General features: G+C 43.9%; 1 protein-coding gene across 1 annotated transcript in view; it reads right to left on the bottom strand.

Moving 5' to 3' along the window:
- Nucleotides 1–4247: 4247 nt before the first annotated feature.
- The window catches only part of LOC144510376 (voltage-dependent calcium channel gamma-3 subunit-like), a 41151-nt gene continuing 31290 nt past the window's right edge, over nucleotides 4248–14108 (bottom strand). The window contains exons 3-4 of the mRNA XM_078239812.1: nucleotides 13101–13241; nucleotides 4248–5356 (exon numbers count right to left, since the gene is read on the bottom strand). Coding sequence (XP_078095938.1) covers nucleotides 4839–5356; nucleotides 13101–13241 — 659 coding nt within the window. The 3' untranslated portion in view covers nucleotides 4248–4838. The remainder of the gene's footprint in view (nucleotides 5357–13100; nucleotides 13242–14108) is intronic.

Genomic DNA, 14108 nt, shown 5'->3' with positions numbered 1-14108 from the left:
TTGGCACTTTACAGCCTTCCGGTCTCAACATCGAATTCAACAACTTCAGATGATTTGCTCTACCCCACCTCGAGCCCCCTGTTTTCATTCTATTTTATTTAACTTTTTACTGTTCTCTACCTTTTATTTCTTTATTGTCTTTCTTCATTTTTCTTCCCCCCCACTCTTTCCCCCTACTTTATGCCCCTTCCCTTACCTTTTCTCCCCCTTTGCTTCTTCTTTTCTAAACCTTGTCTCTGTCCCATCCATTTTCCTCCCCCCCCCCCCCCCCCCCCCCCCCCCCCCAACCCCCCCTCAACATCTTCATTTTAGCTTCTCTGCCGTTTGGCCATTCACACCCTTTATTCTCTCTGTAGACAACTATTAGCTGGTTTTCCTGATTTCTGTGGCTATGACTCATCTTTTACTCCCTCACCCTGCAGTATAACTATCTCCCACTTTCTATGCCTTTTAACTTTGACAAAGGGTCATCTGGACTCGAAACATCAGCTCTTTTCTCTGCTTACAGATGCTGCCAGACCTACTGAGATTTTCCAGCATTTTCTCTTTTGGTTTCAGATTCCAGCATCCGCAGTAATTTGCTTTTATTTTGCAAATTACTCATTCAGCACCTCAGCCGTGCCTTCTGCCTCCATGCTTAGACCCCCTTCTTGGTCCTAAATGGCTCCATCACTCATCTATTATTTTAGAAATAAAAGCCGCAGAAGACTTTTAAAATCCCTTTTACGCCAGCTGCCATTCTCTTCTCATATTCTCCGCTTCTTTCACTTCCTTAATTGCTTCACCTCTGAATTTTCTATGTTCAGCCTGGTTTTCATTTGTATTACAGCTTGACATCTTCATATATGCCCCTTTTCTGCTTCATCTTGCTCTCTGTCTGTTTCTTTCATCCAGGAAGCTCCAGCTTTTCTTTTGTTAGCTTTCCTCCTTTGGGGATGGAGCTTGATTGAACCATCTCCTCTCTGAAGGCAGCCCATTGTTTAGTTATAGTTTTGCCTGCCCATCTTTCAATCCAATTCAGCTGATACCATTCTCAACCTACTGAAGTTGGTGTTCCTCCAATTAATTATTTTTACTCTAGTAGGTTGGTCCTGTCCTTTTCCATTGCCAATCTAAACCTTATGATATTAAGATCACTGTTCCCTAAATGTACAACCAGTGATTCTGCTTCACTTGGCCCATCTCATTCTCCAGAATCATATTCAGCAATGCCTCTTTCCTACTTTACCAGAAACATACTGATCAAGAAAACTCTCCTGAACATACTTCAAACTCCTCTCTCTCTGTCCTTCATGTTATTATTTTCCTGTCTATGTTAGGATAATTAAAGTCTCATTATTATCAATACTTGCACGTCTCTGTAATTTCCCTGCAAATTTACTCCTCTATACATAGAAACATAGAAAACTACAGCACAAAACAGGCCCTTCGGCCCCACAAGTTGTGCCGAACATATCCCTACCTTTTAGGCCTACCTATAACCCTCCATCCTATTAAGTCCCATGTACTCATCCAGGAGTTTGCCTCCACCACCACTGACGGCAGCCGATTCCACTCGCCCACCACCCTCTGTGTGAAAAACTTCCCCCTAACATTTCCCCTGTACCTACCCCCCAGCACCTTAAACCTGTGTCCTCTCGTAGTAGCCATTTCCACCCTGGGAAAAAGCCTCTGAGAGTCCACCCGATCTATGCCGCTCAACATCTTATATACCTCTATTAGGTCTCCTCTCACCCTACGTCTCTCCAAGGAGAAAAGACCGAGCTCCCTCAGCCTATCCTCATAAGGCATGCCACTCAATCCAGGCAACATCCTTGTAAATCTCCTCTGCACCCTTTCAATCTTTTCCACATCCTTCCTGTAATGAGGCGACCAGAACTGAGCACAGTACTCCAAGTGGGGTCTGACGAGGGTCTTATATAGCTGCATCATTATCCCCGGACTCCTAAACTCAATCTCTCGATTGATAAAGGCCAGCACACCATACGCCTTCTTAACCACCTCCTCCACCTGCGGGGCCGATTTTAGAGTCCTATGGACTCGGACCCCAAGGTCCTTCTGATCCTCCACAGTACTAAGAGTCTTTCCCTTTATATTGTACTCCTTCATCCCATTTGACCTGCCAAAATGGACCACTACGCATTTATCTGGGTTGAAGTCCATCTGCCACTTGTCCGCCCAGTCTTGCATCCTATCTATGTCCCTCTGTAACTTCTGACATCCCTCCAGACTATCCACAACCCCACCAACTTTCGTGTCATCGGCAAACTTACCAACCCATCCCTCCACTTCCTCATCCAGGTCATTTATGAAAATGACAAACAGCAAGGGTCCCAGAACAGATCCCTGGGGCACACCACTGGTGACCGAAAAAAGAAAAAGACCCATCTATACCCACTCTCTGCCTCCTTTGGGCAAGCCAGTTCTGGATCCACAGGGCAGGAGCCCCTTGGATCCTATGCCCTCTCACTTTTTCTAGAAGCCTTGCATGGGGGACCTTATCGAACGCCTTGCTAAAATCCATATAAACCACATCTACCGCTTTCCCTTCGTCAATGTGTTTAGTCACATTTTCGAAGAACTCCACCAGGCTCGTAAGGCACGATCTGCCTTTGACAAAGCCATGCTGAGTATTCTTGAGCATACTAAACCTCTCCAAATGCTCATAAATCTTGTCCCTCAGGATCTTCTCCATCAGCTTTCACATTAGTTGGTGGACCATATCATTTACCCAGTTGTGTAATAGCAACCCTATTGTTTCTTACCTCCAACCAATAGATTCTGACCTTGAACCCTGTAGGACATCCTCTCTCCAACACTGTCATATTCTCCTTCATCAATACTTCTACCGATCCTCTTTTTGTCTCTTACCTATTTTCCTTCTACCCAGGAATATTTAATACCTATTTTTTGAGCCAGCTCTGTTGTTGCTACAAGTCCCATGAGTGTATTTGCACGTGCAGCTTGCCACATTTTGTGCAGTTATATTATTGCACTAGATTTGCCAATCAATGGAAATGGGGAATCTGGAGAAAAACTATCAGTTCTCCTTGATATCTCAAAAACTTCACCAAACCGCTTAACCTTCTAAGTTCCAAAGAATATAATGCTAGTTTAGAACCATAGAATCCCTACAGGCCATTCAACACATCGAGTCTGCACCAACTCTCTGAAAGGGCATTTTACCCAGGCCCACACCCCCACCCTAATCCCCATAACCCCACACATTTACCATGGCTAATCCACCCAATCTACACATTTTGGACAATAACGGGCGATTTGGCATGGACAATCCACCTAGCCTGCACACCTTTGGACTGTGGGAGGAGACTGGAGCACCTGGAGGAAACCCACGCAGACACAGGGAGAACATCACACAGTCACCCAAGGCTGGAATCGAACACGAGTCCCTGGCTCAGACGCAGCAGTGCTAACCGTTTGTGTAATCTCTCAATTTAATGTTTGGAGTCCAGGTATTGTTCTGGTAAACCTGCACTGTACTCCCTCCAACAGTAATATATCCTTCCTCGGATGTAGTTCTCTGAATTATTGTACTCTCAGTGTGGTCTAATTAGGGCTTTGCATAACTGCAGCGTGACTTCTACCCCCTGTATTCTAATCCTTTGGACATAAAGGCCAGCATGCCATTAAACTTTTTCATCAGTTTCTCTACCTGTCCATGACATTTTCATGATCTTCCGATGTCCACAGTTGATAGTTTTTCACCATTTAGAAAGTACCCTGTTCCAATCTTTTTGGATGGCAAGTGGATGACCTCAGGTTTATCTACACTGAAATCCATTTGCCACAACTTTGCTGTTTGCTTAATCTATCACTATCTCTTTGTACTTTTGTGCTTCCATCTAGACTGCTGGCCAATTTTTTATCATTGACAAACTTGAATATGCGACTCTCTGTCCCACTGAAGAGTTGAGGGCCTTGAGATAATTAGTCCACATTCTGCCATCTGGAGCAGCTGCTCATCCCAGCTGGTCAGTAATTGGACTTCAATCCCAACTTTGGCGCGAACAGTCTCTCATGAGGAACTTTATCAATGTCTTCTGGAACGCCATACAGATAAAATTTATGGTTAGTTTTCTCTAACCACTTCAACAAAAAAAGGAAAGTGCATTGGAGCGAATCGGCACTGATTTCCAACATTGATAAACGAGCCCTCGTTACTCAACTGACTTTATGATTGTAAGTATCTGAACAAAATCTCGGATAAATGAGAAATGACACATTTTGAATGTCTTTGTGCATTTATTTCTGCTGTTAAATTTTTACATAAATCACCGAGGTTCATTTTCTAATTCTGTGCTTTTGGCAGCTAAACTATTTAATTTAAACTGCGCTTATTTTATTCAGAATGTTAATAAAATATGAAGGCATTAAAATGCTAGGATTGAATCAATACTTCTCGTATAAAAACCACGTAGTCCTTGTTTTAATATAACGGGAAAGGCTGTCAGTGAGACGGAGAGTTCAAGACACATGCAGGGGAGAAAAATGGCGCGATTTTATCAGTAGTTTCCGGGCGGATCATCATGAAACAGGAGAGATTTCCAGTCAGTAGAAAATGTTTTATGACACTGAACACTTCCCGGGGAATCTTCTAATGTCAAGCACCGAAATTGGCCTCCGATTGACATGGACATGTTACCAACATGGACATGTTACCAACATGGTACCATACTAAGGGCGAGGTCTCTGCGGGCACAAACCCTGTTCAGGGGGAGTCAGGACTCCTGTTTGAAGAAAGTCTTTGCCTCTGGGAGCTGGTCCCGCTCCGGAGCCACCGCCACACACACACACACACACACAAAGGCATTGGGCTGTCAGACTGGAGTGGTCCGCCTGTTGGCCGGGTTTGAGTGAAGAGTTTCCTTTGAGTCTTTGGAAATACAGTTGCGAACTTGCAGGAACTTGGGGTCCCGTTCGGAGGCGAGATTGGTTGCGACAACTGCTTTAGCAGGGTCCCTGGACAGCGTGTACATTGATATCTCGTTTGAGGGCGCCACGGTGTAGGCTTTCCCCCCCACTGGGGACGGGTCCCGGGAGCGGGCCTCTGTGGAGCGGGAGCTGGACCTCCGCCTGAAGCGGTATCTGTAGCTGGGGATTCGGGCAAGAGCGGATTTCTTCAGGACATCCTTGCGGGACTTCACCCTCAGCTGGCGGTGTTTGTCGATGTACATGTGCACAGCTAACACACCCACCGTCTCGGCGATGATGAAGGACAGAGCCCCGAAGTAGAATGACCATCCATAAGAATAATTGTTCTTTTTGGAATCGCTTTGTCCAGGGTCTCCGGCATTAGCCGATATGTAGACAATAATTCCAATTACGTTGCTTAAACCTGAGAGAAAGGAGGGAAAGGACAGGGTCATGGTTAGCGGGTGCGAGACAACTTTCAGACACACCAGGTGCGCTGGGCGAGATTTTCCGTGTTGGCTCAGTGAGAATAGCGGAGCGCAGCCCGCCGGCTTTCCCGCCACATTTTCCAGGACTTTGACGAAAAAGGGTGGAGGTAAGTCCTTTCGGGTGGCTGGCATCAAACAGAAATAAAAATAAAGTCAACCCCCCCCCCCAACATACATATACTTTGGAGGAAGTGACGAAGATGATCGATGAGAGAAGGGCAGTGGATGTTGTCTACATGGACTTCAGTAAAGCCTTTGACAAGGTCCCTCATGGCAGACTGGTACAGAAGGTATCACACGGGATCAGAGGTGAGCTGGCAAGATGGATACAGAACTGACTCGGTCATAGAAGTCATGATGTGGAGATGCCGGCGTTGGACTGGGGTAAACACAGTAAGAAGTTTAACAACACCAGGTTAAAGTCCAACAGGTTTATTTGGTAGCAAAAGCCACACAAGCTTTCGAGGCTCTGAGCCCCTTCTTCAGGTGAGTGGGAATTCTGTTCACAAACAGAACTTATAAGACACAGACTCAATTTACATGAATAATGGTTGGAATGCGAATACTTACAACTAATCCAGTCTTTAAGAAACAAAACAATGGGAGTGGAGAGAGCATCAAGACAGGCTAAAAAGATGTGTATTGTCTCCAGACAAGACAGCCAGTGAAACTCTGCAGGTCCACGCAACTGTGGGAGTTACAAATAGTGTGACATAAATTCTGATTCTAGGATCGCATGATAAAGACTCAGGAGGAAAAAAGCAGAAATATTTATGTGAAATAGTGTGACATAAACCCAATATCCCGGTTGAGGCCGTCCTCGACAATCACCAGGCAAGACTGTTCTCTTCCTGTTGGGGAGCACTTCAGCGGTCACGGGCATTCGGCCTCTGATATTCGGGTAAGCGTTCTCCAAGGCGGCCTTCGCGACACACGACAGCGCAGAGTCGCTGAGCAGAAACTGATAGCCAGGTTCCGCACACACAAGGACGGCCTCAACCGGGATATTGGGTTTATGTCACACTATTTCACATAAATATTTCTGCTTTTTTCCTCCTGAGTCTTTATCATGCGATCCTAGAATCAGAATTTATGTCACACTATTTGTAACTCCCACAGTTGCGTGGACCTGCAGAGTTTCACTGGCTGTCTTGTCTGGAGACAATACACATCTTTTTAGCCTGTCTTGATGCTCTCTCCACTCCCATTGTTTTGTTTCTTAAAGACTGGATTAGTTGTAAGTATTCGCATTCCAACCATTATTCATGTAAATTGAGTCTGTGTCTTATAAGTTCTGTTTGTGAACAGAATTCCCACTCACCTGAAGAAGGGGCTCAGAGCCTCGAAAGCTTGTGTGGCTTTTGCTACCAAATAAACCTGTTGGACTTTAACCTGGTGTTGTTAAACTTCTTACTCGGTCATAGAAGACAGGGAGTAGCAATGGAAGGGTGCGTTTCTGAATGGAGGGCCGTGGCAAGTGGTGTTCCTCAGGGATCAGTGCTGGGCCCTTTGCTGTTTGTAATATATATATATATAAATGATTTGGAGGAAAATGTAACTGGTTTGATTAGTAAGTTTGCGGATGACACAAAGATTGGTGGATTTGCGGATAGTGAATACAGAGGATACAGTAGGATATAGATCAGTTGGAGACTTGGGCGGAGAGATGGCAGATGGAGCTTAATCTGGACAAATGTGAGGTAATGCATTTTTGAAGGTCTAATACAGATAGGAAATATACAGTAAGTGGCAGAACCCTTAAGAGTATTGATAGGCAGAGGGATCTGGGTGTATAGGTACAAAGGTCACTGAAAGTGGCAACGCAGGTGGAGAAGGTAGTCAAGAAGGCAAGCAGCATGCTTGCCTTCATCGGCCGGGGCATTGAGTTTAAAAATTGGCAAGTCATGTTGCAGCTTTATAGAACCTTAGTTGGGTTGCACTTGGAATATAGTGTTCAATTCTGGTCGCCACACTATCAGAAGGATGTGGAGGCTTTAGAGAGGGTACAGAAAAGATTTACCAGGATGTTACCTGGTATAGAAGGCATTAGCTATGAGGAGAGGTTGGAGAAACTTGGTTTGTTCTCACTGGAATGACGGAGGTTGAGGGGTGACCTGATAAAAGTTTACAAGATTATGAGGGGCGTGGACAGAGTGGATAGTCAGAAGCTTTTTCCCAGGTTGGAAGAGTCAGTTACTAGGCGGCATAAGTTTAAGGTGCGAGGGGCAAGGTTTAAAGGAGATGTACAAGGCAAACATTTTATACAGAGGGTGGTGGGTGCCTGGAACTCGCTGCCGAGCGGGGTAGTGGAAGCAGATACGATAGTGACTTTTAAGGGGCGTCTGGACAAATACATGAATAGAATGGGAATAGACGGAATAGTCCCCGGAAGGGTAGGGGGTTTTAGTTCAGTCGGGCAGCATGGTTGGTGCAGGCTTGGAGGACCAAAGGACCTGTTGCTGTGATGTAATTTTCTTTGTTCTTTGTATACAGAGACCCTCACTCCCTATTTCCCCTGCCCCATGGATACAGAACATCTCCCCACAGAAACTGAAATCCCCCTTCCCCAAGGATGAACCCCCCCACCCCACCCCACCCCACCACGCACAGGCAATTCCCCCATGGAGTTACCCAGAGAAAGCCCCCCCACCCCACCGCGTTGTCCCCTGGAAGTACCAGGTACTGCCCCCTAGAGCCTCGGGTATTATCCAGTTATGTGCCCCCTGACGGATGTACTCATCTATGTCCCCACCCCCTCCCCACCCCCCGGCCACCCTGGGGGTTCCATTTGCCTAGTTCACATTGTTCCTGACCTGTTGTTAACCTCGCTGAGAGGGACGGGGGTGGGGGTGGAGATCTGAATGTAGGGGGACCATACCATGGAAAAGTCCGCTAATGAGATTCAAATATATTTAAATGAAGTTCCTGTTATTCCATGGCCAGAACCCCATAACTTCACCAGTGGGGAGTGGGTGCAATTGCATTGCAAGATCTCGCTAGCCAGAATCTTGTTTTCGGCCTCTCACGGGATTTTGGGGTCCATCGCCATTTGTGCCCATGGCAAACGGAGGGTGGATTAAAAAAAGAAAAAACCTCGCATTTATACAGCGCTTTTCACCTAACTGCAGCTCCCAAAACGCCTGACAGCCCTTTAAAGGTAAGTCATGATTGTAACATAGGATACATTGTTGTCAATTTACACACAAGATCCCACAGAAACAATGAGATAATGACCAGATAATCTTTTTGTGTGTATTGGTTGAGGGATTAATATTGACTCAGACACCAGGAGAAATTCCTGTCTTCAGACTGTTCTTCAAGCTTGTGCTGCAGAATTGCAAATGCTCCCATGGTACAGCATCAGAGTGTGAGCCTGTACTGTGTAGAATAGAATCTTCCGGTTTGGAAAGTGGTCAGGGACAGGAGGGTATGACTGCAGCTGAGGCAGGTAAGGCAACCCAGAGGGAAAGAGTGTCGGCCTCTGCAATTGTCCAACAAGTTTGGGATTCTTTCAGCTTGTTTGGATGAGAGTGCGAGCTGCAGCGTGGATGAGCTGACTGACCATGGCACAGTGGTACAGGAAGCCATTCAAGTGCAGGGATCACATAAGAAGGTGGAGGTACTAGGGGACAGGATAGTGAGGGGGGATAACGCTCTTCTCTGTAGCAAGGAGTGAGAGTTCAGACAGTTGTGTTGCCTGCATTTGCCAATACTCGGGACATATGCTTCAGGCTGGAGGGGAACTTGCAGTGGGATGGGAACTTGCAGTGGGATGGGGGAGGATCCCATTGTCATGGCCCATGTTGGTGCCAATGACATAGGGAGAACAGGGAAAGAGGTTTTGCAAAGAGATTTTGAGGAGCTAGGCACTAAACTAAACAACAGAACCTCCAAGATTATAATTTCTGGATTAATACCTGAGCCATGTGCAAATTGGCATAGTGCACATAAAATTAGAGAGATGAATATGTGGCTCAAGTCGTGTGGGAGAGGTGGGTTTCGGTTCATGGGGCACTGGCATCAGGACTATGCCATTGGGATGACCTACAAAGAACCATGCTGGGACCAGTGTGCGGTTTGCAAGAAAAACCAGGGAAGTAGAGAGGGCTTTAAATGAAATGGGAAGAGCGGGGGGAGGTTCTGGAGCGGAATTATGTAGGCTTCCAAAGCAAAAGGACAAAGCAGCTATTTAGTAATGATACGCAGTGTTGCAGGAAGGGACAGAGTGTACAAACATTAAAAAAGAGCAACAGATGTGGGCAAAAAGGGAAAAAATGGTACAAGGCAAAATTAATGGCTCTTCACTTAAATACACATTGCATTCAGCACAAAATTAATTAATAATGACACACATTGAGGTTAATTGGTATGATCTATAATCATTATAGAGACATGGTTACAAGGAGAACAAAACCGGGAACTAAATATTCATGGGTATGTGACTTTTGGTAAGGACAGGCAAGAAGGAAAGGGTGGTGGGGTAGTTTTGTTAGTATGGGATGGAATAAGTATGATAGATCTTGGACCTGAAGATGTAGAATCCATATGGGGGGAGGTACGAAATAACAAGAGGAAGTAGACACTAATGACCCCTTACAATAGCAATACAGTAAGATGGAGAATAATTCAAGAGATAATAAGGGCATGTAAAAAAGGCATTACTTTAATCATGGGTGACTTTAATCTTCATGTAGATTAGGAAATCAAATTGGCAGAGGTAGCCTTGAGGAAGAATTCATAGTGTATTTGGAACAGTTCCTTAGAATAAGATGATGTGGATCCAAACAGGGATCTTGCTATTTTGGATTGGGTAATGTGTAATGAGGCAGGTTTAATAAACAATCTCGGAGTAAAAGATTCCGGAAACAGTAACCACAACATGGTAGAATTTAGCATTCGGTTTGAGTGTGAGAAGCTTGAGTCAGAAACAACTGTGCTACACTTAAATAAGGGCAATTATAAAGGACTGAGGGTAGAGTTGGCTGGAGTGGACTAGGAAAAGAGTTTAGCAGGGAAGAAGGTTGATTAGCAATGGCAAACATTTATGAAAATAGTTCATGAGTCACAACAAAGACCTATCCCAGTGAGAAGAAGGATTCTAGGAAGGGGATAAATCAAATATGGTTAATCAAGGAAGTTAAACTGAAGGAGAAAACATATAATGTGGCAAAGATTTAGCGGTAAGTCAGAGGATTGGGAAAGTTTTAAAAACCAACAAAGGATGACCAAAAACATAATAAAGAGGGCGAAGATAAACTATGAGGGTAAACTAGCAAGTAATATAAAAACAGACAACAGGAGCTTCTTTAAATATATAAAGAGGAGAGGCCAGAGTGAACGTAGGCCCCTTAGAAACGAGACTGGAGAAATAATAATGGGGGATCAGGAAATGGCAGAGGAGTTAAACAAATACTTGTATTTATTTCCTTCCCCAGAAGTGGGGGAGGAAATAAATATAATAACTATCACTGGAGAAAAAATACTGGGAAACTAATGAGGCTAAAGACCAATAAATCCCCTGGACCTGGTGGGTTGCATCCCAGGGTATTAACAGAAATAGGTACAGAGATATTGGAAGCATTGGTAGTAATCTTCAAGAATCTTTAAATTCTGAAAAAGTTCCAGAGGATTGGAAAATTGCCGATGTAACACCCTTATCCAAAAGGGAGGGAGACAATAAACTGGTAACTGTAGGCCAGTTAGCTTAATTTCTGTCATTGGGAAAATGTTGGTGTCCATTGTAAAGTAACAGTAAAGCATTTAGAAATGCATCATGTAATCAAGCAGAGTCAGCATGGCTTTATGAAAGGGAAATCATGCCTGAAATATTTATTAGAATTTTTTGAGGTTGTAATGAGCAGGATAGTTTAAAGGGAACCAATAGATATAATAATACCTGGATTTCCAAAAAACGTTCAATAAGGTTCCGCACAAAAGGCTATTTAATAAGATAAGATCCCGTGGTGTTGGGGCTGGTATATTAGCATGGATAGAGGATTGGCTAACTGATAGAATACAGAGAATTAGGGTAAGAGGGACGTTTTAAGGATGGCAACCTGTAACTAGTGGAACGCCGCAGGGATCAGTGCTGGGGCCACAATCTTTACAATATATATTAATGACTTGGACGAGGAAAGTGGATATACTATTGCCAAGATGACACAAAAATAGGTGGGAAGGCAAGTGATGAGGATGACACAAAGAATCCGCAGTGGGATATAGACAATTTAGATGAGTGGGCAAAAACTTGGCAGATGGAATATAATGTAGGAAAATGTGAAGTCATGCACTTTGGTGTGAAGGATAAAGAAGCTGAATATCATTAAAATAGCAAAAGACTGTAGAAAACTGGAACATATAAATTTGGGGGTCCTCGCGCATAAATCGCAAAAAGGTAGCATATAAATTTAGCAGGCAATTGGGAAGGCAAATGGAATGTTGGCCTTTATTTCAAAGGCAATGAAGTATAAAAATAGGGATATCTTGTTAAAACTATACAAGGCACTAGTTAGACCACAGCTGGAGTACTGTGAATGGTTTTGGTTCCCTTATCTAAGGAAATATATGCTGGTATTGGAGGCAGTCCAGAGACGGTTCACTAGGTTGATCCTGGGTATGCAGGGATTTTCTTATGTAGAGAGGTTAAGTAGGTTGGATCTGAACTCATTGGAGTTTCGAAGAATGAGAGGCAACCTTGTTAAGATACATAGAATTCTCAGGAGGCTTGACAGGGTAGATGCTGAGAGGATGTTTCCTCTTGTGGGAGAGTGTAGGACCAGAGGGCATAATGTCAGAGTAAGGGGTTACCCATTTAAAACTGAGATGAAGAGGAATTTGTTTACTCAGGGAGTAGTAGATCTGTGGAATTCTTTACTGGTATTTGCTACCAAATAAACCTGTTGGACTTTAACCTGGTGTTGTGAGACTTCTTACTGTGTTCACCCCAGTCCAACGCCGGCATCTCCACATCATGAATTCTTTACTGCACAGAGCTGTGGAGGCTGCGTTGTTAAGTATGTTCAAGGCTGAGATTTTTAATCAATAAGGGAACCCAGGGTTATGGAGATAAAATGGGAAGATGAAATTGAGGATTATATCAAATCAGTCATGATCTCATTGAATGGAGGAGCAGATTCATTGGACCAAATGGCCTACTTCTGCTCTTATGTCTCATGGTCTTGTGTACTGAAATGCCTGCATTGAGAATTGAATCCACGTTGTCCTGACTCAAAGGCAATAGGGTACTTGTCAGTTTGTGTTGAGTGGTTGTAATAGAGCTTAATAATGAAGGGTGGGTAGGGAGTTTGATGGAGTTGGAGACATCATTGAGGGCGGTATGGTAGCACAGTGGTTAGTACTGCTCCCTCACAGCACCAGGAACTCAGGTTTGATTCCGGCCTTGGGTAACTATCTGTGTGGGGTTTGCACGTTCTTCCCGTGTCTGTGTGGGTTTTCTCTGGATGCTCTCACAGTCCAAAGATGTGCAGGTTAGGTGGATTGGCCATGATAAATTGTCCCTTAGTGTCCAAAGATGAGTAGATTAGGTGGATTAGCCATGGTAAATGTGCAGGGTTAAACAAATAGTTGTAAAGTTTAGAGTCGAAGTTAAATGGGAAGAAGCACTGGCTGAAAGTCAGGAAATCTAACTTATCCATATAAATCCATTTAAAAATGACAAACCTGCTGCTACAAAAAAAATTCCAGAACTGAGGACAACATTGTGTTTGCTCTTGTAGAATTCACCAGCTGCAACACAGACACCTCCAAGAAACAGCAATCCCACACTCAGTATTGGAAATATACTGGAAGCCCTGACGATTCCTGTAGGGAGAATGAGAAGTCTGAATAAGAAGTGCCATGGCCTGCACACTATAATTAATGTGGACAGATTGTGTGACAAATACAAGTTTGTGATCAAACACAATTAAAGTTGTGTGATGGTGGAAATTGTTCTAATACCACATTTATTTTATGATGTAATTCATAGCAGGAACGACAGCCAACTATGTTTACAATTCTTTGGAAGTTGATTTGATGTCTCACCAATAACATAAAGGAATAAGTTGATCATTGTTATACTCAGTGTGGTGCTGTGTTTGAAGGGAGTGTGGGCCAGAGGCTGGTCTACAATACTAGTACAAATTCTCTGGTCTTCTGCACTCCCTACAGAATATAGCTACTCAGATATTCATACATGTTTGGAGAATTTACCATGCAATGAAGTGGTGTGGTTTGGGTTAACAAGTATGTGCACAGAGTTACTGTTAGGAGTCTACTACAGACACTGGCAGAATAAAAATGAGGACAGCAAACCATCTGAGAAGATAAGAAAGGAGTAATCAGAAAATAATGTTATAATGGGTGATTTCAGTCAGTCAGTTCCCCTCCAAGACCATATATTTTCACCTCCACATTTCTCACCTCAGCCCCTCCCTCGTCCTTTTGATCTTAAAAATCCTCATCTACATTGCTTTTTCTACAGGCTCAACTACCCCAACTAACCTTCCAAGCTCCATTCCATTTAAACTACATTTTCACTGTTTCCTGCACTCTATCCCAACCCAATCCCATCTCCCTGTCACCTCTGACCTCACCATTCCAATCCCTAATGCAATCAATTTAAAATCTTTAGTCCTTGTCTAAAAAAAACTTACTGTGTTCTTGCTCTTCACTACACTACAGCTGCCT

Source organism: Mustelus asterias, chromosome 23, assembly GCF_964213995.1.
Source record: "Mustelus asterias chromosome 23, sMusAst1.hap1.1, whole genome shotgun sequence".
NCBI classification, from domain to species: Eukaryota; Metazoa; Chordata; class Chondrichthyes; order Carcharhiniformes; family Triakidae; genus Mustelus; species Mustelus asterias.
This window is presented reverse-complemented; position numbering and strand designations above follow the sequence as displayed.